The sequence below is a fragment of the Triticum aestivum genome, chromosome 6A, assembly GCF_018294505.1.
Source record: "Triticum aestivum cultivar Chinese Spring chromosome 6A, IWGSC CS RefSeq v2.1, whole genome shotgun sequence".
NCBI lineage: Eukaryota > Viridiplantae > Streptophyta > Magnoliopsida > Poales > Poaceae > Triticum > Triticum aestivum.
This window is the reverse complement of record NC_057809.1, coordinates 237,613,430-237,639,916: the sequence shown is the minus strand read 5'-3', so window position 1 is coordinate 237,639,916 and position 26,487 is coordinate 237,613,430. Positions and strand designations below refer to the sequence as shown.

The window sequence follows — 26,487 nt, the reverse complement described above, 5'->3', positions numbered from 1 at the left end:
AAAAATATTTCCAGCCTCAATGCAATTTTGTAAATTCATTTTCTCCAAATAGAGTGAACTTGAGTCTTAATATAATTTCCTAAAAAATATTTAGGGTTTAATCTATTCCCAAAATTGGTTCTAAAAGTCCATAAAAATGTTCTTAACATTTTCCAACTATATATAACAATAGAGAACTCATATTATCTCCTCCAATAATTTGCCTTGAGTTGAAAAATACTTTGAATATTCCAAAAAAAATTTAAAATATGCTCAGAAATAATGGTGCAAATTAAAGATTCTATTAACATTCCAAATTTAGAAATTATGGGATGTAACACCTGGCCAGATGTCCATGGACATGCCCGGACGTGTCCATGGACATTTGATGGGGTCTGTTTGCTTAGCCACATTGGGGATGCCCTAATCACTCTAAGGGGTTGTTTGGATAGCAAATATTAGCGATGGATTTGTACAGAACGAGTTTGTAGCTGGTTTTTAGCAAAACCGGTTTTACCCCTTTTTTATGGAATAATCAGTTTAAAGAAAATCATGTTTGGGGTTAGGAAAGTGCAAATCTAGTTCTTCCTGTTCCATGTTTGGTTACGGACGGGGCCTATTCTGTTGCCTCGTAATATTCTCTGCACTTTTTTTCTTTTCCTCCTTTGATTGACAATTCCCAAGGTACAACTGTTAATTCCTTGTCGCCGGTGCATCATGCAGCCACCCCAACTCGGGGGATCGCTCCCCATGTCTACTGCTCATCCTCTGCTCGCCTCCCATCAGGCCTCCATGATTCGGCACACAGACGCCAAAGCTTCCTCTCAACGCGACTACCTACCGCCATTCTTTGGTCCTCCTACGAGCTCTGCCCGACGAGACGAGGTCGGCCTGCGGGCGTGTAGCCCCTCGACACCGGCAGCGGAGAGTTCATGCGAGTGCTTGATGCGGTTGGCGGTGACGCCCTCGGCGGTAAGCCACACGGGGGAGCTAGTGTCGTGGATGGAGGCCTGCTAATCACAGGAACGCCATATCGGCATGCTTTCCGCGCAGTCGCGACAAGGAGGACGAGCGTGAGGAGATACGAAGGAAGAAGAGAAACTGTATGGGATCGGGTATATGTAAATCGCGTTTTTGGAAAAACCACTAATACTCGTTTTTCCATAAACGCAAAATTCTGGGTTTTACGAGAACTGAGTTTCCTATATCCATGGTTTGTTACAGCGGCCAAACAAGGTTTTATTCTGTTAGTCTGTTTTCCTAGTTTATGGCGATCGGGTTTTGTATATTCTGCTTATCCAAACAACCCCTAAAGCATCTGATGGTTTATCTCTTGATTTTCCAAGCATATTTCTGTTTGTTTTTAACTGATAATCTTAGCAAGCAGAGTTTTCTTAGTATAGAATATCTTTGTAAGCATGCTATTGGTTTAAATGGGAAACTTGCAGATTCTTTGTTTAGTTTAGATTTTGCAAATGTAAGGACACTTGCAAGAGCCTGGTAATAAATTTATCCTTCTCTCAATCCTGACTAGTTAGTCATCCAAAGATAACTAACACAAAATATTGCTTTAAAAGAAAAAAGCAGGTAGAATTCTAAATTATTCATACAAATGGTGAGTTCTTGTTCTACAATGTTTTACGGATATCTTAAATGCTGCAGAAAGAGGTTAATCTGAAATCTGTTCTAACTAGTCTCTTGTGATTATTTCACCTCTTGTTGAATTGTTCTAGGCTTTGGACTCTTTCAATACGGCTGTGGTCTCTCCGGTATACTACGTGATGTTCACCATTCTTACGATTCTCGCTAACATGATTATGTACAAGGTGATATATCTGTGTGTCAACTTGCAAATATCTTTGCATGATAACATTCATAGCTTATTTACTCCTAGATAGGAATTGTACTGCATAGTAACGATGAACTAGCAGATTGTCACTGATTCGATGAAACCATTTATAAGTGATAAGGGTCGAAAGTTTCATCGCCAGGGATATATGGAACTAAATTGTTCTACTTTCTTTTGTATCTCCTTTTGTCTTTAATGTATTAATTGATTAGACAATTTTAAACTGTGTTTGCATGTTGCAGAAGAAATTATTTCCACATTATATAAGCTTTAACGAGATGGTTTGGGTAGAATAATCCGAAGACCTAGGATAGGGCACTGTCCCTGTCTGGCTACTGCAGGACCTAATCTGAGCTAGAGCTTTACCAGGAGGATTAGGAGAGAGTATCCAGTGCACCAAGGCTTGTGGTGCCCACGGTGCACCCAACCTCAGTGCACTCATCTAAAAGTCATAAAAAAATGGAAAACAAATCAGCACATAATAATACACAACTCGAGAAGCAAAAAAAAAAGACAAATCTCAGTGAATAGTAGCTAATCTAATTTGGGTTGTGAATTCGTCCAATTATCTCTATTGACACTGAGTTGGTCTTTTTGTTTTACAAACTGTCTTTTGAATTTGGATTTGAATTTTTTTTAGATTGTTATACATCATTGTGTCTACGCACTCAATTATTTTTATATATTTTTAAAGCTTTTGACATTGTAGATGGATGTCCAATACACCAGATACATTCTCTCTGTTAAGGAGTATTAGTATTGGTCCAGGATCGCGTCCTATGCACCGCTGATTTGGAAGAGCGGAATGGCGAGTGTCACCTGCGATGTTTGGCTTCGGTCATATCTGACCACAACCCCCTCCTCCTTGACCGCTCGCCCCTACCCCCAGCACGCCGGCGCTTCCACTTCGAATACTACTGGACACGAGTCGATGGATTTCATGACGTGGTCGCAGACGCGTGGCACTCTGTGGACGACGTGGACCCGTTTCGCTGCATCATGCGACGCATGCAAGCCACCGCACACAAGCTCACGAGCTGGAGCGCGCGCACCGTGGGCAATATCCGCGACCAGCTCGCGATCTCATGCGAACTGCTGCTGCGGTTTGACATGGCCCAGGAGAGTCGCCAATTGACGCCACATGAGGATTGGCTACGAAGGCAGATCAAGCTCTCCTACCTCGGCCTCGCCTCGCTCGAACGTACCCTTGCGAGCCAACGCGCACGTGTTACATCGCTCAAGGATGGAGACGCGAACACCTCCTTCTTCCATCATCAATGCACGTACCGCAAGCAGAAGAACAGGATACACACTCTGACGGTTGAGGGAGCCATTCTCACTGATCCAGCAGACTTGGCCGCCGCGGCGTTCGCGCACTTTGACTCCTTGCTCGGAACTTATCACCCTCGCGAGTGTGCCCTCAACCTCGACGACATCATCACGCCCTCCAACCTGGATGACCTGGACACCCCCTTTGGCGAAGAGGAGTTTTGGCAGGCTGTCAAGCGTTTGCCGACGCGCAAAGCGCCCGGCTCGGACGGCTTCACCGCAGAATTCCTGCGCTCCTGCTGGCCTATTGTGAAGCATGACTTCGTCCGTATCTTCCAGCAGCTCTACGCGCTCCGAGGACGGGGATTCAGCTGCCTGAACCAAGCGCTGCTCATGTTGATCCCAAAGCGTTCCGATGCAGCCGGGCTGGGCGATTATAGGCCCATCAGCCTAATCCACCTTGTCGCCAAGATATTCGCAAAGGTGCCGTCCCTCCGCCTAGCGCCCAAGCTGAACGAGCTGGTCAGCCCCATTCAGAACGCATTCATCCCGGGACGAAGCCTACACAACAATTTTGTGCTTGCCCGACAATCGGCCCGTCTTCTCCACCAGCTGGGCGCCCCGCGCATCCTCCTGAAGCTCGACCTCGCGCAAGCATTTGACTCCGTATCCTGGCCATTCCTCTTTGAGGTCTTGTGTTGATATGGCTTCAGCGACCGTTTCCTCGGCTGGATCGCCATTCTCCTATCGTCGGCAAGCACAAAGGTCATCCTCAATGGTGCGCCGGGACCAGCGATCTGGCACCGTCGTGGGCTTCGTCAAGGCGATCTGGTATCGCCACATCTCTTCGTGCTTGCTGTCGACACATTGGGGCGCCTTTTTCGCCGCGCTGCCGAGCGCAACGTGCTGCAAAAACTGCACCCCCGCCGGGCGCTACCCGTCCTCTCGCTGTACGCGGATGATGTCATACTCTTCTGCCACCCCTCGACACGTGACACACTCGCTGTCTAGGAAATCCTGCAGCTATTTAGCCGGGCGTCAGGCCTACGAGTGAACTTCGAGAAGAGCACAACCACGCTGATCAAATGCGACGGTGACATGGCTGCCCCGGCCATCGCCAACCTGGGTTGCCCAACCGCGGCGATGCCCGTCACCTACCTGGGGATCCCGCTCACCCTTGGACGCCCAACTGCTGCACAACTCCAGCCCCTCGTCGACAAAACTGCTGGAAAACTCCCCCCCTGGAAGGCGCATCTCATGAACAAGGCCGGACGCCTCGCCTTCGTCAAATCGGTACTAAGCGCGATCCCCATCCACCAGCTCCTAGTGCTCGCGCCGCCAAAGAAGATCCTCAAGCTCCTGGAGAAAATCCAACGAGGATTCCTATGGGCAGGCCGCACGGAGGCGCACGGTGGCCACTGTCACGTCAACTGGCAACGCGTCTGCCGCCCAACTCACCTTGGTGGACTTGGAGTGCATGACCTGGAGCGCACGGGCCTGGCCTTGTGTACCAGATGGCTTTGGTTCGCCCGCACAGATGACACCCGGGCATGGTCTGGCCTCGACCTTCAATTCAATGCTACGGAGTGCGCCTTCTTCTTCGCGTCCACCACCATGATCCTCGGCAACGGCCAGCGCGCGCTGTTCTGGGGGGACCGATGGCTCAACGGCTGCTCCATCTCGGAACTAGCGCCACAACTTCATGCCCTCATCCCAAAGCATCGCCGCAAGAGCAGGACCGTGGCGGACGGCCTGCAAGCGCACCAATGGGCATCCGACATCCAGGGCACTCTTGGCATCCGCGAGATCGGCCAGTACCTGATCACCTGGCATGCGGTCGAGCACATCAGCTCACTGTCGAGCCGGATCGCCTGCATTGGAAGTGGAATGCGGCAGGCATCTACACGGCGCAATCCGCCTACCTCGCCACTTTCCAAGGCTCGATCTCCTGCCCCGCATGGAAACTGAACTGAAATGGCTGGGCACCTCCGCGTGTCAAGTTCTTCCATTGGCTCGCTCACCTGGGGCGTTGCTGGATGGCTGATTGCCTTGCTCGTCGCGGACTGCCGCACCCCCCTCGCTACCCGCTTTGTGACCAGGAGCCCGAATCGATCCGGCATCTACTATTGGAATGCCCCTTCTCCAGACAAGTGTGGCACGAGATCCTGTCCTGGCTACGCCTGCCATGCACCGCGCCCTCCAGTGAGGAATCCCTGTCCGAGTGGTGGCGCTCGGCGCGGCGGAACACGCCAAAGCTTATGAAAAAGGGCCTTACCACCGCTACTCTGCTGATCCCTTGATGACCCGGAAGCATTGCAATGACTACGTGTTTAACGGCGCGACCCCTTCGACCAACTTGCTGATCGCACGGATCAAGGATGAAGCTACACTTTGGGCAAGAGCTGGCGCCCGTGGCCTGCGTGCCATCCTACCACAAACCTGGGACGCCCACTGATTTAGACCACTGTTTGTAATCGCTCCTCCTAGGAGGCTGTAACAAACTCTATCTTTTCAATACAAAGAAACGCAAGTCTTGTGTTTTCTCAATAGTATTGGTCCAGGATTCCTTATTAGGCTATGTCTCTTTCCTTTAAGTCTTGTGTAATACATATGCCCTTTAGGATAGAGATAAGTTGCATCCATAACATGGTATTAGAGCCCTAGAAAAAATATTCGCACGCGCAACTTGTGCTCTCCTGATCAAGTATTGCGCGGCCGCTGCCTTCTATTGGTCGGTCAACACTACTTCATCCCCGCACGCTCCTGTGTTGGCTTCTGATCCGGCCGCTTGGCTTGGTCTGTTGTTAAGCCGCTGCGGCTTGTCCCGTTGAGGGCTCGCTCATGGAGTCAACCAGCCTGCAGCCGTTGTGTAAAGCCACCAGATCGCTCCTGCAGCCGTTGCGTGAAGCCACTAGATCGGCGCTCCATTCGCTGCCTTCCGTCCGTCCTCTTGCCACACCAGCCGCCTGACCATTGGATCCCGCCTTCTGTGCCTGGTTCCCATCGCATCTAGTCTAGTATGTGCTTTCTAGTTTTCTACATTTTCCACTGTATCTTCGTGGCCTCTTTTTGCATCATTGGTCTACGATCATTCTCCTGCCGTCGAGATTCTTCCGCCGTCGGTTTTCTTGGGCTAACTATTTTGTGCTCAATGCTTCATTCTCTTGATGTCCCATCTTCTTTTGACAATCCATCTTCTCTTGATACTTCTCTTGTATCTTCTATTGATGCACTATCTTCTCATTATTCCCTTTGGCTTAGCTTGACATGTTTTTGAAGACTCTTAATGGTACGACGACATTCTCAAGACGTGGATTTTGGATTATCATTTTATTTTCTCTAGTGTTACACTTCTTCAAATGCAATGCTATTGCATACGCTTTGCATTTGATGGGGGGGGGGTGTTAAGGGGTATTATTGGTCTAGGAGTCCTTATTAGCCTATGCCTCTTTCCTTGTACCCATGTCTTGTGTAATATATATATAGGGATTGACTATTCGTCACCCTGAGTGAGGAATAGTTATTCGTCACCCTCCTTTATTCTGACACTAATGCACCGTAATTTCACGTTTAGTAAACTTTGTCTTATTTCATACATAAAAAGGGAACGTAATATATATATATATATATATATATATATATATATATATATATATATATATATAGGTAAAACTGTGTCTACCATAGCTTGCCACAGAACTAGTTAAGTGTCCCTAAACTTTTAACGGCTCAAAAGTTATCAAAAAATATGAAATAAATATGGGAGCATCTCTCTAATGTAATAAGATGATCCAATGGAGGGATTGTCAAAATATGCATCTATGTGTCCTCGGCAAAAATAATAAGCATTTCAGCTCACTGCGACATAAATATATACTAAACTATTTGTTCTTTTGTCCAGGACACATACAGTCGTATTTTTTTAATCCCTCCGTTGGATCATGTTATATTATAGGTGTGTTGGTACAGTATTTTTTTTAGAATTTTTGAGAACTTTTGCATCGTTGAAACCCTTAACTAGTTCTGTGGCAAGCACTTGTAGAAAATCCTACTCGTAAAATTACCTCGGGTGAAGAATTACTTATTCTGCACCGTGGGTGTATAAAGAGACCGTAAGGAATAGTTATTCTTCACCCCCTCTATTTTATCATCAATGCACCGTAATTTTACGTTCCGTAAATTTTGTCTTATTTCCGATGTAAAAAGAGTCCGTAAGAAAATATATTACCGCCGTAGAAAATATTTCATGTTCCGTAAAATTACAAACGTAAAAACATAGTGTAAAATATACATAAACTACAAATTTTCTTGTCTTATGACCTATATTTTAATTTTTTATGCCAAATTTTACGTAGTGAATCAACAGGAATGTAACTATTTGAATTTCAAATGTAATATATAGAATAACTATTTGAATTCCAAATGTAATATATAGAAAAACTGTGTCTATCATAGCTTGCCACAGAACTAGTTAAGGCTTGCTAAACATTTAACGGTTTAAAAGTAATCTTTGGGCTATGTAATAGAGATAAGTTGCATCCATAACACTATCTTAACCGGATATTATTATATTAAATCTCTATTTCTTTTATCGTAATCTTTTTTTTTCAAGAAAACACAAAAGCCTTGCGTCACACTAAATGGTATGCGTCTCCCTTGCTGGCAACAACGCCGTCAGACACCATGCGCCCTCTGTTGCCCATTGCTTGGCTTCCACCTTATAGTGTCAAGGAGGATGACTAGGCTGAGCTGAGGGTTGTCGGAGATGATTGCATTATGATGCTTACGGATACACCATTGTACCAACATCATATGACTGAGGATGTGCTCTTCCTAGCAGCAGCGTTGCCCATGGGGGGGGGGGGGGCGTCAATCGGATCTAGGAAAGCACCTCCTGCCATACCGTGCATGAAAAAGAGCAACCTGTGAGGAGGTGGGCCATTGTCTACTCTAACTAGTCGCAAAGCATGCAACTTGGTGCTTTTTGCAGGCATCGTCTTGCCAGTCTCTCAGCGATCTAGCAATGGTCTTGATAGGTGAGCCACATGAATAACCTGACCCCGGAGGGAGCCTGGGACTTTGTCTACTTCTAAGAGCTCCAACCGACCGCTCTCTAAAAGAGGGCTTCATAGCAGCTCTTGCACGTGTAATGACCCCTCGGTGTCCATCACCATTGGAGGACTTTTAGCGAAGTGGAAAACAATACCCCGTGCACCATATGCTAGACCTAGATGTACCGCTTAAGGGTCTGAGGGCTCAGGACCCCTGATGTTCGAGATCTAGCGGCGCTTAATCAAGGCCCTCCCTTATTGTCTGTCTTTTCCTAACGCGTCCTGGCACCAGGAAACTGCCGGGAGCGAAATCGGCTCTCTGTTGTCGGTGAAGACGCGGTGTGTCCCAAATCAGATCACTAATTTTAGAGGGGAAACTAGCTAGGGTTTATATTAAGCAAAGGAGTTGTATGAGGACGACAAAGACTTTGTTCATGTTTGGGTAAAGCACATCAGGGACCAGCCATTACGGAGAAAGGCTTTCGCCCTGCTTTATATATAAAGCAAACCACCACAGCCACAAAGTACCACACAGGTCCACACACACACACACAAAGGTAGCACGACAAATAGTACAGAAGGGTTCTGCTGAGGGCACAACTCAACAAGCCCTGAAAATAAAAGACAGGGAGGAGGCACTACAATGAAGATGCTAATCTGGCTCAGGTGGTGGCGGAGGGAGCGGCGGCGCCAAGCGAAGATCCATTGCACGAAGATCAACAATGATAGTGTTGATGGCGTCCTGGTCCTGGTGGCAGCTAAGCGGCCGCCAAAGCTGCAAGTAGCCACACATTTTGAACACCAGCACGTCGAAGAGGAACATGCTGGATCACAAGCTTATTTTGAACCGTCCATAGCATTCACGCAAGGACCCCAATGGCCAGCCACCTAATGTGGTGACGCACTGGGGGCGAGGCCTGAAGCTCGGCGAAGAGGTGTTACACCAACGACCAATGACTACCTCATGTAGGCAACTCCAGAGGAACTGGGCGGAGACACACGAGAAGAAGATGTGGTTTGAGTCTTCTTCCGTCCCACACAAGGGACATGTCCCATCTCCCGGGACATTCCGGTTCAGCACCTCCACACCAGAAGGCACCTGCCCTCGGATCCATTGCCATAGGAAGATCCTGATCTTCAGAGGGAGTCTGATCGACCAGATCGTTTCTAGGGGCGCGGGTCCAGGAGTGGCAGCGATGGCCCGGTATAGGGACTTCATGGAGAATTTGGCCGAGGGCTCTAGGTACCAGGATGGGCGGTCGTGCGCCAGCTCCATCCGGCTCGTGGAGCGCCACAACGTCTAGGAGCTCGTGCCAGGCGGCTATTTTCGGGGGCCCAAGTGGCCGCTGGAACGTGAGGCGCCCTAAGTCAATAAGGGCCGCCTCAACTGAGACCCGAGGGTCCACCGCGATGGAGAACATGTCCGGGAAACGAGCCGCGAAGGGGGCATCCCTAGCCCACCTGTCAAAGCAGAAAAGGGTGGCGGTCCCTGTGCCCACTGTAATGGAGGTCTCGATGCGGAGGACCGGGAGCAACTGGATGATAGATTGCCAGAACTGGGAGCCCCTAGACCGCTGGCAGAAGGCGAGCGACTGGCCGCGCAGGTATTTGTTCTGGATGATATGCATCCACAGCCCACCCTCCCCATTGGCGATCCGCCATAGCCAACGTGTCAGGAGAGCAATGTTCATCCGTTTGGAGGACATGATCCCGAGTCCGCCCTGGTCCCGAGGTTTGGAGATGTCGGTCCAACGCACCATATGATATTTCTGCTTATCACCCTCGCCAGCCCAGAAAAAACGTGCTTGGACCGTGCCGATCTCATGGTGGAGCGTCTCAGGCAAGCTGTAGAAGCTCATGATGAACAGGAGTAGGCTGGACAAGGATGAGTTAATGAGAATCGTCTGTGCTGCCTTAGACAGCCATCTACCCTGCCAGGGCTCGATATGGTGATGGAGCTTGAGCATTGAAGGTCTCAAGTCCGCGACGAGAGCCGAGAGTCACTAATGGGAATCTCCAGCTAGGTGGTGGGGAAGGAGCTTAACTGACAGTTGAGTCGGCTGGCTATACTCTGGCTCTCCGCGGGGGAATAGCCCATCACCATCACTTCGCTCTTAGCGAAGTTGATTGTAAGGCTCGACATCTGCTGGAAGCAGAGTAGGAGGAATTTGACATCGTGATATCCGTCGTGGACCCCTCCATCATAATGATGGCGTCGTCTGCGTACTGGAGTAGGGACACACCATGTCCCCCCACCAGGTGAGGAACTATACCGCGGATGTGTCCCGCGGCCTTCGTCTTGTCTAGGATGGTAGCCAATGCATCGACCACCATGTTGAAGAGGAACCGGGAGAAAGGATCCCCCTGCCTAACCCCACAGAGGGTGGGGAAGTAGGGACCGATCTCGCCGTTGATGTTGACCGCGGTTTGTCCGGAGGAGACCAACTGCATGACCCGGGTGACCCATCGATCGTCAAACCCCTTCCGGAGCAACACTTCCCGAAGGAAGTTCCAGCTGATCGTGTCATATGCTTTGTGGAAGTGGATTTTCAGGAAGACGGCCTTCTGGTGTTTGATGCGGACTTCGTGGAGGACTTCGTGAAAGACAAGGACCCCGTCCAAGATGTACCGCCCTTGGATGAAAGCCAACTTTTCAGGGTGGGTGATTCGGTTGGCCAGAGGAGACACCCTATTGGTGAACCCCTTTGCCAGGACGCGGAATATCACATTGATCACTGTGATCGGGAGGAACTGCCGGATGTCGAAGGCTTTGAGGACCTTGGGGATCAAGGTGATGATCCAGTAGTTGAGGCGGTGAAGGTCGATGGCGCCTACATAGAACTCCTCAAAGAGGGCCATCACCTCGCGTTTGATCACAGTCCAGAATGTCTGGAAGAATTTAACCGGGAGTCCATCGGGGCCCAGGGCGGATGCTGGGTTCATGCCTTTAATAGTAGTCCAGACCTCCTCCTTAAAGAATGGTGCCGTGAGGGCAGCGTTCTCCGCGGCAGAGACGCACTGGTGGCCACTCCAGAAATTTGCCGCTAAAGCTAGGTCTCCCCGAGGGGAGAGGAGAAGAGGGCTTTATAGAAGCCGTCCACATGGGCCCGGATGTCTGCCGGATGTTGCAGGAGGGTCACCCCATCCCAGAGCAAAGGGATAGTGTTCCGCCGCCTACGGCCATTGGCGATGGCTTGGAAGTAAGCCGTATTGGCGTCACCCTTAAGGACCCACTTTTGTGCCCCACGAAGATGCCAATATGCCTCGTCCGTGTAAATGACCGTGAGCTGATCCTCAAGGTCATACCGCAGCAACCACTTGTTGGGGGCCAGTCCAACCGAGCCAGCCTGAAGGTCAAGGGCCTGGATGGACTTGAGAATGGCTTTCTTGCGCTCCCGCAAGTCGCGGTCGAGATTCGTGCCCATCCCTTCATAAACTGCCTCACGCGTTCGGCACAAAAATGCCAATCGTCGACAACCGAGAGGGCATGGTGGGGAGAGACGTGGCTCCACCCATCTATCCCGAACGGCTTCGGCGAAGCCATTCTGGTTTAGCCAGAACGTCTGAAAGCGGATTCTAGGAGGTGGGGGTGGCAGGGCGCTCATCCTCCGAGGATAGGAGAAGGGGGACATGGTCCGAGCCGATACGGGTGATGGCGCGGAGGGAGGCAAGGGGGAAGCGAAGCTCCTACTCTGGCGAGACCAAGACACGGTCGAGGACGGAGCGGGTCGGGTCTACCTGCCGGTTGGTCCAGGTGAATCTGGCACCAACCCTATCTAACTCTCGGAGGCCGAGCTCAGCAATGCAGTCATTGAACATTTGCATCTGAGGATAGTTGACTAGGTCATTACTCTTATCCTCCGCGTAGCCGAGGAGGTTGAAGTCGCCGTCCACCACTACCGGGAGTTGGGTAGCCGACACCTTCCTCATAAGCTCGTTGAGGAAGGAGGCCGACCGGCTGTGGTCGGCAGGACCATAGACGATTATGACCTCCCACTTGAAGTGAACCGCCCGTTCAAAGAGCTCCATGATGACGTAGAACTCACCCCGGTCCATGCTACCTACCTCGAAGGTGGCATCCTTCACGCCTAAAAGGATGCCACCCGAGTGAGCGGCGATCCCACTAGATGGGAGCCAATGCCTGGCAAACAAGTGACAGCTCAAGAGCTCGATCCTCGGTCCATGCTACCTACCTCGAAGGTGGCATCCTTCACGCATAAAAGGATGCCACCTGAGTGCCCGGCGATCCCACTAGATGTGAGCCAATGCCAGGCAAACAAGTGAGAGCTCAAGCGCTCGAGCTCTGAAAGGGAGAACTCTGTGAGCACGATTTCTTGGATGGACACGATGTCAATGTGTTCGTCACGCATATACTCAGCGAATTGGCGGCGACGGCCATCTTGGCCGAAGCCGCGGATGTTCCAAATAAGGGTCCGCATCAAGGAGTCATCGGGGGGCTGCTTGACCCTAGGACACGAGAGGCGCTTTGGGCGTGAAGGGCGGCGGTGCGGGAGTGGGTGCGGCTGCGGACCTCAACAACCGCGGCCGTGCTGCCGCGTGTGGGGAGGCGGGCCAGGAGACCCGATGGTTGAAGGATTGGCCATGTGTTCCCGAGCCTCGGCCAACTGCCCATCCAAGATTTCCTGTGCGCGGATTGCCTCGATCTGGACTAAATGGGGAGCAACCTCTCCCCTAAATACAATCGCCGAGTCCGCCGCGACCTTCGCAAGGTGGCCGAGCGGAGCCGACTCAAGTGCGGAGAACGAGCAAGTAGAAGTAGTAGCAGGAATGTCCGTGGTACCTGGCTCGAGGTTCCGTACCGCGGCCTGGAGCTCTGCCCGCTCAGGAATGGGCAGTGCCGGGCTGCTCACCGGCCTGGCAGCGTCGATCCGAGCACTGCGGCGCGAGGACGTCACTGGCGTCGAGGTCAACCTGCCATGCTTGGTGTATGCTGTCGTCCGCGGCAGCAGCGGGTGGGCAGCCACCGGAGTGGTAACCACCGAGGCCGCCACCGTAGACACGGCCGACGGAGAGGAGGTGGGCGGGGCGGGCGATGGAAAGGAGCGCGGAGATGCCGGAGGAGCTGCAGAGTGACGGGGTCCGCGCACAGTAGCGGGTCTGTCCCGGTCCGTGGCGGGGGGTGGGGCGTGACTAGGACAGGGTCCGGCACCATGGGCGTGGAGGTGGAGTACCCAGGAACCTCTGCTAGAGACATCGGCAGGGGCGTGGAGACCAGCCATTAGGTGAAGACTATCTTGTGCATGATGGCTATCTCTACAAGAATGGTCGTCTATGCATCCAAAGAAGTTTCTACGTTTCAAGCTGATTAGAGAGCTCCATTCAAGTGATCTTAGTGGCCATGTATCGCTAACCTCTAGGCTTATTACTTTTGGCCACAACTAAGAAGAGATGCTGGGAAGGGGAGCCTTGGCGCAACAGTAAAGTTGCTGCCTCGTAACCACGAGGTCACCAGTTCGAGTACTGGAAACAGCCTCTTGCAGAAATGTAGGGAAAGGTTGCTTACGAAAGACCCAAAGTGATCGGACCCTTCCCCGAACCTTGCGTAAGCGGGAGCTACATGCACCAAGATGCCCTTTCTGAAAAAGAGATGCTAAGAATTTTGTTCAGAAGTGACCCATATGTCAAACCTTCGAAGGTCAAGTCCAAAAACAAGGTTATTCATGCCTGTGCCTATTCTTGTCGTTCCATGGGAGGATATCTTTATGGACTTCGTCTTGGGTTTGCCAAGAACAAGACGAGGGAGTGATATTGTGTTTGTGGTGGTGGATGGATTCTCTAAAATGGCTCATTTCATTCCATGACACAAGGCACTAGATGCTCATGATGTGGCAAATCTTTTCTTTTGGGAAGTGGTCAGACTTCAGGTGTTCCGATGACCATCTTAGCCCGTGAAAGCAAGTTTCTTGCGGCATTTTGGCTCACTTTTTTTTTTGAAATGAGAGGGGTTTCCCTCCACCCCAACTTTTTATTGAAAGCCAAGGCAAACCAACACACACAGACTGTTAAGCAGCGCTCGGCAACAGCCAAAGAGTAGCTGTCACAGACGAGAACATGAGCAGGGTTCAAACAACTATCCCTATTACAGTTGGTGTTTTCCAACACAAGTCTCACGAATGGATGCATAGCCAGTAAAAACACATACGCTAGCCCTAGACAACTAGCAAGACGTGCCCCAACTATGGGTCCAGGGTGCTCTTTTTATTCCATTCAGCTCCAGGCGATTCTAAGCAATTCCCCTCTTCGGTAGTCCAGCAGCTTTAAACACCGAAGGAGAAGCACACCCTGATTTTCTGAGCATAGGATTTTCCACTGCCTGATTGTTGCCCCCAGCAGATTCAAAACACAGCGTATACTTCGCCATCTTCGCCCCTGAAAAACAAAATCATTTCGCAAACGCCATAAGCTCCACAAGGCAGCAGTAGCAGATATATTCAAAGCTTCACATTGTTTTCGTTTCCTCCAGAAGGAGGATAATACAGTAAAAGAGTCAGGTACACTAATCTTAAAGCATTCAGCTAACAGTTCCCAAACCTGCCTGGCAACAATGCAGTCAAAAAACAGATGTTGGATAGTTTCTAATTCCTCACAAAAGACACAAGTCTTATCCTCTACATGTCTACGTTTGGCTAAGTTGTCTCTGGTCAGGCTCTTATTGTAATAGATCAACCAAAGGAAGACATGAATATTAGGGGGGACTTTAATTTTCCATATATCATCTCTGATCTCAGAAGTGATCCCTCCAAAGTTAATCAGTTTGTAAAAAGACTTGACGGAATATTTACCAGATGGTTCCAGCCGCCAAACAGGCTGATCTGGTGAATCAGATAAAACAACTTGTTTCACTAGATTAACAGGATCACTCCATCTGGATAGAGTTTCTCCATTCACACATCTCCTAAAGGTTAGTTGGAGTTCACCCCCAACCCACACTTGAGCCAGAGTAGCTTCTTGTTGTTGACAGATTTCAAACAAGTCCCAAAAGGCAGTTTTCAGGGAACAATCCCCAATCCACGTGTCATGCCAAAAGGCAATTGTCTTACCATCTCCAGGGATCCACCTATAGAAGTTTTTAGCTGCTGTCAAAGCCCAGGCTAAGCTTTTCATGAATGGGGATCCCATGGTAGTTCTAGTACTAAAGAGGTTTGGGTTATCAACATTATATTTGTAAGCCAGAATCTTTTTCCAGTCACTAGCTCTATCATCAAAAAATCTTTTTCCCCGGGAAGCCAGGAGGGCCATATTGAAATCCCTAAGATTGGGTACCCCCAAACCACCATACTCCTTCCTCCTGGAGATCAGGCCCCAGCTAGCAAGATGATATTTATGAGTATCTCCCACATTCCCCTAGAAAAAATGGGACATCTGAGAAGTAATCATGTCAATGGCCCATTTAGGAAATTTAACAATAGACATCAGATAGGTAGGGATACTAGCAATGCAGGTAGTAAGCAAGATCAGTTTGTCTCTATAAGAGAGAAATCTCCCCAACCACCCAGCTATATTCTTGATAATCCTGTCTATAATGGGTTGCAAGTCTTCTTTCCTAAGTTTTTTAAAGTGCAGAGGCACACCTAAGTACTTAAAGGGGAAATCCCCCAGCTGACAGCAAAACACCTGAGCAAATTCCTTAGCCATTTGATTAGGTACATTGATAGTATGTAGGTCACTTTTGTGAAAGTTAATTTTCAAACCAGAAAGTTTCTCAAAGCAAGTTAATATCCACTTCAGGTTCTTGGCACACTACAGAATTGTCAAGGAACAGGATAGTGTCGTCAGCATATTGCAGGCTGACTACTCCCCCAGGAATTGCATTAGGCAGAAGCCCACATATCAAGTTATTATTAACAGCTTTCTGCAGCATTTTAGAAAAAACATCAGCCACCAAATTAAACAGCAGGGGTGAATGGGGGTCGCCTTGTTTTAAACCTTTACCACCAGCAAATTGAGGGCCATTGGTGTCATTAATTCTGACCTGGAATGTCCCCTGGTGAATAGTAGACATCACCCACCCCACCCATTTACTGCCAAAGCCTCTAGAAAGAAGCATTTCCTTCAGAAAATCCCAACTTACTCTATCATAGGCTTTCTCATAGTCTAGCTTAAGGATTAAACCACTGGAACCAGACCTATGAATCTCATGAATGACCTCATGAGCGATAGCCACACTTTCCAAAATGAACCTACCTTTAATAAAGGCAGTTTGGTTAGATGAAATAAGTTTGTCACACAAAGGGGAGACCCTAGTGGTCATGGCCTTGGAGAAAATTTTAACAGCACAATTGCTTAAACTAATAGGTCTAAAGTTTTTCATATCTCTAGCCATAGGAACTTTAGGAATGAGGGTAATGATGGCATAGTTCAGCTTATACATATCTAGAACACCAATCTCAAAATCTCTAACCATCCACATAAAATCCTCTTTAATTAAATCCCAGAAAGTTTGGTAGAATAAAAAAGAAAGGCCATCAGGGCCAGGAGCACCACTGGCAAAAGAACTCATTATAGCTTGTTTGATTTCATCTTCAGAAAAAGATCTCTCTAGGGCTTCTCTTTCCTCATCACAAACCATTTCATCCACCTCCCAGAAATCTAGGTTCAAAAGCAAACAGCTCCTTATAAAAGGAAGTAGCCACATCAAGCATATCTTTGGTGGAAGTAACCACCCCCCCTGGGCTGTTCAGTTCAGTAATATGGTTCTTTCTATGTCTATGGTTAGCAAGAGCTTGAAAATAGGCATTGTTCCTATCCCCCTCTAAGATTTTCCTGTCCCTCGATCTCTGCCATAAGGCAGTCTCTTCTTTTTTCCAAATATTAAAATTTGTAGAAGCAATTCAACACTGAATTAAAATTTTCTAGCACTGCCCACCCAGAAACATGTGGTTAAACTAAAGAGGTGAACAAATATTTGGGTAATCTGATCCGTTGCATGTGGAGGAAGAAAGGGACAATGGGATTTGGTTTTATCTCTTTTCGAGTTCTCCTGCAACAACACAAGGCATAGATCGACATGAAGGAGTCCTCTCCATTATCTGCACTAAAGTTTCAAGACATGGACCTGATGAAGCTACCATCAAGGGGAAACCAAAAATTAGCATTGTCTTCTGCTGATAACTACACTGAACTATTTGAAGATCGTAGGGTTTTGGAAGCACATAATCAGAAGTATAAACAGTTAGCTGACTGCAGAAGAGGTCGAAATCATTCTAAGTTGGTGATGGTATACCTCCGGAAAGAAAGACCGCCTTTAGGTGTTAAAGGGAGGCATAGGCATGAAATTATGGGCCCTTTTCTATTCCGAGGAAGATAAACAATAATGCTTATGTGATCGATCTTCCAAGCAAGATGGGTATATCTAACACATTCAATGTTGTAGACTTGACACTCTACCACCCAGAGCAAGCCCTTTATGAAGACAACTCGAGGTTGGTTTCCCAACAACCACGGGAGAATGATGAGAAACATTAGAGAAAATTAAAGAGAGAAAAACAGAAGTCAAAACCTTTTTGACTTTTACATACTTCTACTCCAATCTAGACAAGCTGGTCCATAAGTCATTGCTTGTTGTATTAGTTTTCTTATCCTATAGATAATCTTTCTGGAGTCTTTTAGCTATGAGTAGAGGCTGAACCTTAAGTAAGTAATGTATTCTAGAGTCATCTGTCTAGAAGTAGAAGTTGAGATGTGAAAGCTTCCTAAAGCCCTATAAATAGAGGTCTTCGCAATAGTATCCTTGAATGCGGGACAAAAAGGGCTCTGCTCACCTCCTCTCTAGGGTTAACAAAGTTCAGAACACAAACTTAGAGAGCTTTGCTCCTTTATCTACCCAATGGGATATCCTCAAGTGAGTTTAAGGCCTCCCACTTGTGGAGAAACTCTATTGAAGTTCAAGACCTCCCTTGTGGAGAAGATTCCTCTACGAATTCAAGATCCCATGGAGATGAACTATCTTCACCAATGCCAGCAATCTAAAGAGGAAATACTCATCCTGAAATTGGACTTTGAAAAAGCCTTTGATTTAATAGAGCACCAAACCATCCTAGATATCTTGAAGGCCAATGTCAACGCCACCTTAGAGGAACACAAATGCCATGTGAGGCAAGTTCTGGAACTGCTTCGCAAAGACCAATGGAAGGTGAAGCTCAGCAAATGTGCTTTCGGGCAAAGCAAGGTAGCCTACCTGGGCCACGTCATCAGCGCACAAGGGGTACCCACGGATCCGTCCAAGATAGCTGCAGTGGTCAACTGGTCCTCCCCGCAAGATGTCAAGGGAGTCCGCAGTTTCTTGGGGCTGGCAGGTTACTACCGCCGCTTCGTCCGCAATTTCGGAGTGATTGCGGGGCCACCGTTCGATTTACTGAAGAAGGGGGTTCCATTTCTCTGGACTTCTATCACAGAAACGGCTTTTCAAGTCTTGAAGGAACAACTCATCACAGCTCCGGTGTTGGCTTTACCCAATTTTGATCAGCCGTTCACAGTGGAGACAGACGCGTGCGATCGAGGCATAGGGGCAATTCTGCAGCAACAGGGACACCCCATCGCCTTCATGAGCAAGGCACTCAGCCCGAGATATCAAGGCCCGTCCACTTACGAGAAAGAGTACCTGGCTATCATCGTAGCAGTGGACCAATGGCGCCCGTATCTTCAGCACTCGGAGTTCATCATCTACACGGACCAAAAAAGCCTCACCCACCTAGAAGAGCAACGATTGAATACTCCATGGCAGCAGAAAGCCTTTACCAAGCTTTTGGGACTCAGGTATCGCATCAAGTACAAGAAAGGAGCTGAAAACAACGGCGCAGATGCGTTATCGCGCGCCAACCAAACAGAAGTTCTAGCTATGGTCACATCGTGTCAACCCAGTTGGCTGGAAGACGTCCTCAGCAGCTATAACAGCAACCCCCATGCTCAGAAGCTTTTGGAACAACTAGCCGTGCGTGAAGATCCCAAGGGCAGGTTTCAGCTGCAGCAAGGCATTATCCGGTTCAGAGGGAGAATTTGGCTGAGAGGAGGAACTCACATACAGCAGCGCATCATCCAAGCTTTCCACGATAGCCCAGTCGGAGGTCACTCAGGGTTCCCGGTGACTTACAGACATATCAGACGTCTTTTCGCATGGCCCAAGATGAAGATACAAATTAAACATTACGTGCAGTGCTGTGCGGTGTGTCAGCAAGCCAAACCGGACAGAGCGGCTTCACCCGGGCTCTTGTTGCCTTTACCGATCCCTACCAAGCCTTGGGACATGATCTCCATGGATTTCGTGGAGGGCCTTCCCCAATCAAGCCGGTTCAACTGCCTGTTGGTGATCGTCGATAGAAGGACCAAATTCAGCTACTTTTTGCCTCTAGCCCACCCGTATACAGCAGCATCAGTAGCCCAGCTTTCCATCCAACAAGTTTACAAGGTTCATGGACTACCAGGAGCTATTGTGTTAGATCGTGACCCGGTTTTCACCAGTCATTTTTGGCAGGAATTGTTCAAGGCCGCAGGCACTCAGCTCAGGCTCAGCACGGCCAATCACCCGCAGACAGATGGCCAAACCGAGCGGGTTAATCAGTGTGTGGAAACTTTCTTACGATGCTTCACGCAAGCATGCCCAAGACGGTGGAGTTTCTGGATTCCGCTAGCTCAATTCTGGTACAACAACTCTCATCATTCGGCTATAGGGATGACACCTTTCAAAGCCATGTTTGGGTACGAGCCGCGGCACTGGGGGATCACAGCCGAGAACACCTATTCCGTGCCAGCACTCAAAGCGTGGATCGAAGAAAGGGATACAGTACAAGAACTTTTGCAGCAGCATCTGAATAGAGCAAGGCAGGTGATGAAGAGTCAGGCAGATAAGAAGCGCTCATTTCGAACGTTCGAAGTGGGTGATCAAGTGTTCCTGAAGCTGCAACCCTACATCCAAACCTCCGTCGCGCCAAGAGCAAATCACAAGCTGGCGTACAAGTACTACAACCCGTTTCCGATCATAGCCAAGATCAACGAAGTTGCATACAAGCTTCAACTCCCTCCGCAAGCAACGATTCACCCGGTGTTTCACGTTTCTCTGCTACGCCGCGTGATGCACTCGGGTATGACGGTCGAATCTCAATTGCCTCAGTGTACTGACGAACTTGCAGTTCCTGTAGCCATTCTTCAGTCAAGATGGAGGCTCTCGAAGGGCAAGATGCGCGAGCAGGTGCGCGTGCGTTGGTCCAATTCCGAGGTGCTGGGCGACACGTGGGAGGACAAGGCCAGTCTCCAGGAGCGCTTCCCGCTCGCGGAGGCTCGAGGACAAGCCTCTACTCAAGAAGAGGGGGATGTCAACGCCCCTGACCAGCCAGGGCCACAAGCCAGCAACAACAGCGACCGCGTCGTCCAGGCGCCACGGTCGTCAAGGCCCAAGAAGCCCAACCCACGCATCTTCGGGCCAACGTAGGCTAACTGAAGCCCACTGGCGCAGCTACTTGAAGGGGAGAGCGAGACGGCATCGACATCCAGTGGATCACGGCACGAGTCGGCGGCGGCTACCTAATCCCTCACAAACCCTAGTTCTTCCTGTTTTCCCCATTCGAGAGCGCCGCTCTATGTACTCGATCTGTAACAGCTACTACTTCAGAGAGCAATAGATCGATCCCATACTGTTATCCTATCAGCCAAAGGTTTTGGGAAGAGATGGATAAACTGGATTGATATGATTTTCAAATCTGGTACATCTGCTGTGCTGCTAAATGGAATACCTGGTAAAGTTTTTCACTGCAAGAGGGGAGTCAGACAAGGAGATCCTCTCTCACCACTCCTATTTGTTTTGGTTGCTGATTTGCTTCAGTCCATCCTCAATGAAGCCATGAGGAAAAGGATAATCTCCCCTCCATTACAAGTAAACAGTTGTCCTGATTTCCCTGTAATCCAATATGCAGATGATACCATTATGGTTCTTCCTGCTAAGGACGTGCAATTAATGCTGATAAAAAATCTGTTGGCACATTTTACTGCCCAAACTGGACTCAAAGTCAACTACAACAAATCCATTGTGATTCCAATCAATGTGGCATCTCACAAAATGGGTGATATCCTTAGCATACTTCAATGCAAGGAAGGAAGTTTCCCCTTTCCCTACTTAGGATTGCCCCTCAGTGTCAATAAGCTGAAAATTGAAGTTTTCTGTCCTATGCTGCAAAGAATTGAGAGAAGAATATCTGGCTGTTCAACTTTAATCTTCTATGATGGAAGACTACAATTGATTAAATCAGTGTTCTCTGCCCTTCCAACATTCTTCATGAGTTGCCTTTGCCTTGCCAGTGGGAGTAATTGATCAGATTAATAAATACCTTAGGCACTGCTTTTGGAGAAAATTTGGTTCTGAAGAAACTAGAAAAGCAATGATTTCCTGGGGGACAGTTTGCAAACCTAAGTCTCATGGGGGACTAGGAGTGGTAGATATTCAACTGCACAATAAAACTCTGCTCATCAAAAATCTGTACAAATTCTTCAACAAGCAAAATCTGCCCTGGGTCAATTTGCTGTGGGAATCTTACTACACCACCAATCCACCTCAAGGCAAAGTGGAAGGTTCTTTTTGGTGGAAAGCACATTTGAAGCTAATTCCTCTCTTCAAGGAAGTGGCACACTCTACAGTGGGCACTGGAGAGACCACTTTGTTCTGGACTGATAATTGGCACGAAAACCCCCTGGCACATCAATATCCTGAATTACACTCTTTCGTAATTGATGGCCAATGTTCAGTTGCACACATGAAACAGTCATTGGATATCATGCAGCAATTTCATACTCCACTCTCCTCCATTGCCTTCCAGCAACTGAATGATATTACACCCATTTTGCAACACCTGGGAAATTCTAATGATTCTTGGAAGTGAAAATCTAGTATTTTCTCTGTCAGTAAGATGTACAAACATCTGATGGGACCTTCTGACACTCACCACTTGTTCAGAGATCTATGGAAAGCGGCCAGCAGAATAAGGCACAAAATCTTCTTTTGGCTGTTACTTCATGACAATTAGCTCCAGAAGCCTGCTCAAAAGGAAAAATTTCTTGCTTCAGAGTTATGAATGTGCCCTCTGCCAAGATCATGTTGAGGAAACATCATTACATCTCCTCTGAGATTGCCAATTTGCCCTTTCCTGCTGGGATTCTATTGCTCCAAACAGACACAGAGGTGCCTCTGCTTTTGATGATACCATCTTCCTAAAGCAATGCTTTCCAACCCAGATTGCCATGGACATTGTGATTATGGGATGCTGGAACATTTGGATGCAAAGGAATGGGAAAATCTTCAATAATGTCCCCCCAGGAATAGATGCCTGGAAGCAGGGTTTATACCAAGATCTTTCTCTAGTCAAGTATAGAACTAAAGAGAAGAACGTTGCCGCTCTTGAGCAATGGATAAGTTCCCTACTCTCATAAGCCCCGACAGATAATATTTCATCATGTTAGAAAAAACTGGAGTTGGGTAGATGCCATGTATTTTCCCTTTATTTCCTTTGCTTGTACATACTTACTTTTTAATGAAAATATACCGTAGAACTATTGTTCTACGGTTTCGTGGTCAAAAAGAGATGAACTATCTTTTGGTTTCCATCTTCCTTTGTTGTGTTTGGATCAAGAAGTACCGCCTATGTTAACTTTTGGTTATGAGAAGTGTGTTTGGTTGTGAATCTTGTCCTTGTTGAGCGTTTTCCTCTGCTTATGTTCTTCCCCGCATCCATCTCCAGTTCGTGAAGATCAGGTCACCCCTATGGTTTGCTTGTTTGCTTTGATTGCATAAGCACGCTGCCTATGTCAGTTCCACTTGCATCACATTCAATCTCAAAAGTATTCGCAAAATCGGGTAGAACACAAGTTGTTGTATTTGTTTTCTTATCCGATAGATAATGTTTCTAGAGTCTTCTAGCTATGAGTAGAGGCTGAACCTTAAGTAATGTTTTCCAGAGTCTTCAGCTATAAGTAGAAGTTAAGATGTGAAGGCTTGTTAAGGCCCTATAAGGCCTTGTACAATGCTGGATGCTTAGGGAGGTGCTTAGAAAAATAAACCGAATTTTCTCAAGCACCAGTGCCTATTTCTACAGGAGAGACGCCTAGTTAAGCGTCTACCCTGTACAAATAAGCACCGGTGCTTAAGAAAAGCCTAGTTTATTTCTTCAAGCACCTCTCCTAAGCACCTTGCATTGTATAAGGCCTAAATAGAGGTCCTGATCTCTAGTTTCTAACCAACCTTTGTACTCACTGCCTATAATAGAACTTGGTGTTTTAATCTAAGATCTTGGACTAGATCTTGTGTTTAAGGAGTTTTGGACTGCACTCATGCTGCCATATCGGCCTATAGTTGCTTCTAGAGCGATATGTGGCGCAATACGTTAAAGTAGTTCTTCAACACTAGTGATGTACACTTTGTAGCGTTAAGGTGGAGTTGTTCCTCTATAACCTGGTGCTGATTCAGTAAAGTTATTTAAGTTTGCAATCATTGAGGAAACGGCATAATCTCCTCACCATGAAGCGGTGGAGGTTGTCATTGCTCTTGTCCTCGTCACGGTAGAGCATCTTTTAAGTCCCTAAATGACGACCTAGTGGCCTAGTCGGACATCTCGCATCTCTTCGAGCAAAGCGACCTTGTCCACCGACCAATGGTCTTCAAGGGAGGGGGAGACCAGAGACGTCACACAATTGTCCGATAAGTGGACGTTGCTCATCCAAACTGTGCGACTAATCCAAGCAACCAAGATGCCACCCCTCGTCTCGATAGCCGGCAAGTAGAAATAACCATAAAAATCCGTGCCTAAGGCTTTCATAACCAACACATGGAATAATCCGATAATGTAGTCACTGCCTTGCATATGTACGCCTCTAGCCCATCTCCACAACACGTAGATAGTGGAAATATGCGACATTTTATGTGCTCCTGTAAGATTAATCTTGTACTCCCTCTGTAAAGAATTATAAGGGCGTTTAGATCACTAGAGTAGTGTAGTGATCTAAACGTTCTTAAATTTCTTTACAGAGGGAGTAATATTGAAGTGGTTGCTTCTTTACTTGATGAGTCGTGTACTATAAACAATATCCTGGCATAATTATGTGCATTAATAAATTGATCCTTTCTTAAGTAATATGTATACATAATTTTTATCTGGCTTAAGGCCATGATTATTTCCCCATTTCAGGATTGGGTTTCACAGAGTGCAACACAGATAGCTACTCAACTATGTGGGTTCGTGACTATTGTTGCAGGGACTTTTCTACTTCACAAGACTAACACCAGCAGCACAGATAGACATGCGGAGAGTGCACCAACACCTCCACCTCCACCGCCGCCGCCGCCGCCTGATCAAATTTGTGTGCAGGGATGAAGCCTGCTTCCAAGTTATTACCTAACTTCAGCTCCACGTCTAACATGTACCAAAACATTGAGACAACAAGCACATGGAATCCGATTGAATGTTATATTGGTATAGTAGTAGCATATTTTGTTAAAGATGTTTCTCTTTTACCTGTATAGTCGAAGTGTATGAATATAGTCTTCACTACACATGACTTGAAATTTATGCAGAGTTTATTATAAGAAATAAATGGAAACGATACTACCAAACGAAATTTGTTTTAATGAGAACTCTAATGTTCCTAAATTTTATGGACTTTCCCAATATCGAAATACCTCGACTTTTTCAGAATAGGTCCGAGTAAAATAGCAATGATTCGAACCACTTCTTTTTCTATTACACTATTTCGGAAACCTAAGGACTCGATTGTATGGATATTGAAAATACAGGATTTTTTTTTGCGAACACGCAAAAGACTTGTGTGTCGATGTATTAGAAGAGGGAGAGCAGACGATACAGAGTTCGTTTACAGGTTGTTGCAGCACCACAAATGGCGCTGGTACGGGAGGGCCGCCGCAAAGGTACCATGAAGAAACAGCGCCCTGGGAAAGACCGAGCCTCTAATGCCAAATGTGTGTCAACCCTACCGCGCCTGAGATCTTCCAAAGTCCGACCTCCGACATGATCTGATGACAAAGCTCTGAGGCGACGGCGGCCACGCGCTGGAAGACACGGTTGTTGCGCTCTTTCCACAGCATCCAGACTACCATTAGCACTAACGATCCTGGCTGGAAAAGGAGGGAAACAAATACTCAACTTAAATTGAGTAAATAGAATTCCACATCGACCTCATAGATCCCTAGAACAAACATCTACATCTAATTCAGAAAAAAGTTAGAAAATCCTACGTATATTTGTGTAGTGTTAAAAATGCTCTTATGTTGTGTGACGAGGGAGCATATTTGTGAAACGAAGAGAGTAGTTAAGACGTTGATTCTTATGTATGTAATCGCATTCATTCAAATAGTGGATAAGATGTTGAGTTTTATGTAATAGCAGTCATTCAAATAGTTCCACGAGATATTTTCTCTACAAGTTTTTGCTATTTAGAGGAACAAAATCCCGCTCATGTATTTTTTTAAGGAAAAATAAATCTTGCTCCAAGTTTATTTGACATTTTTCTAGAATAGTACGAATTTATCCATCATATTAGATGACCCGTTGCATCCTTGCCGAAAGACCAATTAAAGTCAAACAATTTATGAACTACATATTTTATGAATGCAAAAAACAAATACAATGAGAACTTAGGCGAACTATTTGAAAGATGTTTTTCTTGAACTGTCTGCAAGTGATTATCTTTGTATTGCGTTTGTATTTACGTTGTATTTACTAATGACAGACAACAACGGTGATCATTGTTCATGTATTTCTTTGGTGATACATACGTCGTTTGCTTGAGTAGAGAGAAAACCCGACCGCACCCCCGCAACAAATGACCCAAACCATCGGAATCGGACCCCTCCACCTGTAACCACATGAGCAGAAGGAAACCAAGCGAACCAACCAGATGATTGACAACCCGAAGAAGAGTGCCATCAACGACAGAATACATCGGGGGTGGCTTCTTGAAGGGGAGCCCAACAGCAGGCCTACCACGGGGCCTAGGGGGCCACCAAGGATCTGGCGACAGGAAGGAGCCCGAAGGATTGAATATGCATCCAAAGACCATCTTAGTCCCCAAGTCAATATGGCGGCGGGCATATTGGATCTACTCCCTCTATAAAACCCTAGCCTCACCATCTATATAAGGTGGAGGCTAGGGGCTCTCATTCTCATGTATATCCGTAGAACCATACTCTCGGTAGACTCACTCTCCATCTCCCATTGTATTCCCCCACATGAGTTATCCCACCATGAATACAAACAGAAAGCAAGACGTAGTGTATTAGTCCTTCTCGGAGGCCCGAACCTGGGTAAACTCTCCGTGCGGCCTCTG

General features: G+C 47.4%; 1 protein-coding gene across 11 annotated transcripts in view; it reads left to right on the top strand.

Annotated features, from left to right (window-relative positions):
* The window catches only part of LOC123127378 (probable magnesium transporter NIPA2), a 57,174-nt gene extending 32,402 nt beyond the window's left edge, over nt 1–24,772 (top strand). For 5 of the 11 annotated variants that reach the window (XM_044547032.1, XM_044547035.1, XM_044547034.1 and 2 more), the window contains 2 exons: nt 1,713–1,805; nt 24,309–24,772. In XM_044547032.1, the coding sequence (XP_044402967.1) occupies nt 1,713–1,805; nt 24,309–24,518 (303 nt within the window). In that variant the 3' untranslated portion in view covers nt 24,519–24,772. Of the gene's footprint in view, nt 1–702; nt 1,212–1,712; nt 1,806–24,308 lie in introns of those variants that run through there. The other 6 variants (XM_044547038.1, XM_044547037.1, XM_044547041.1 and 3 more) reach the window with 6 other exon arrangements.
* Nucleotides 24,773–26,487: the final 1,715 nt, after the last annotated feature.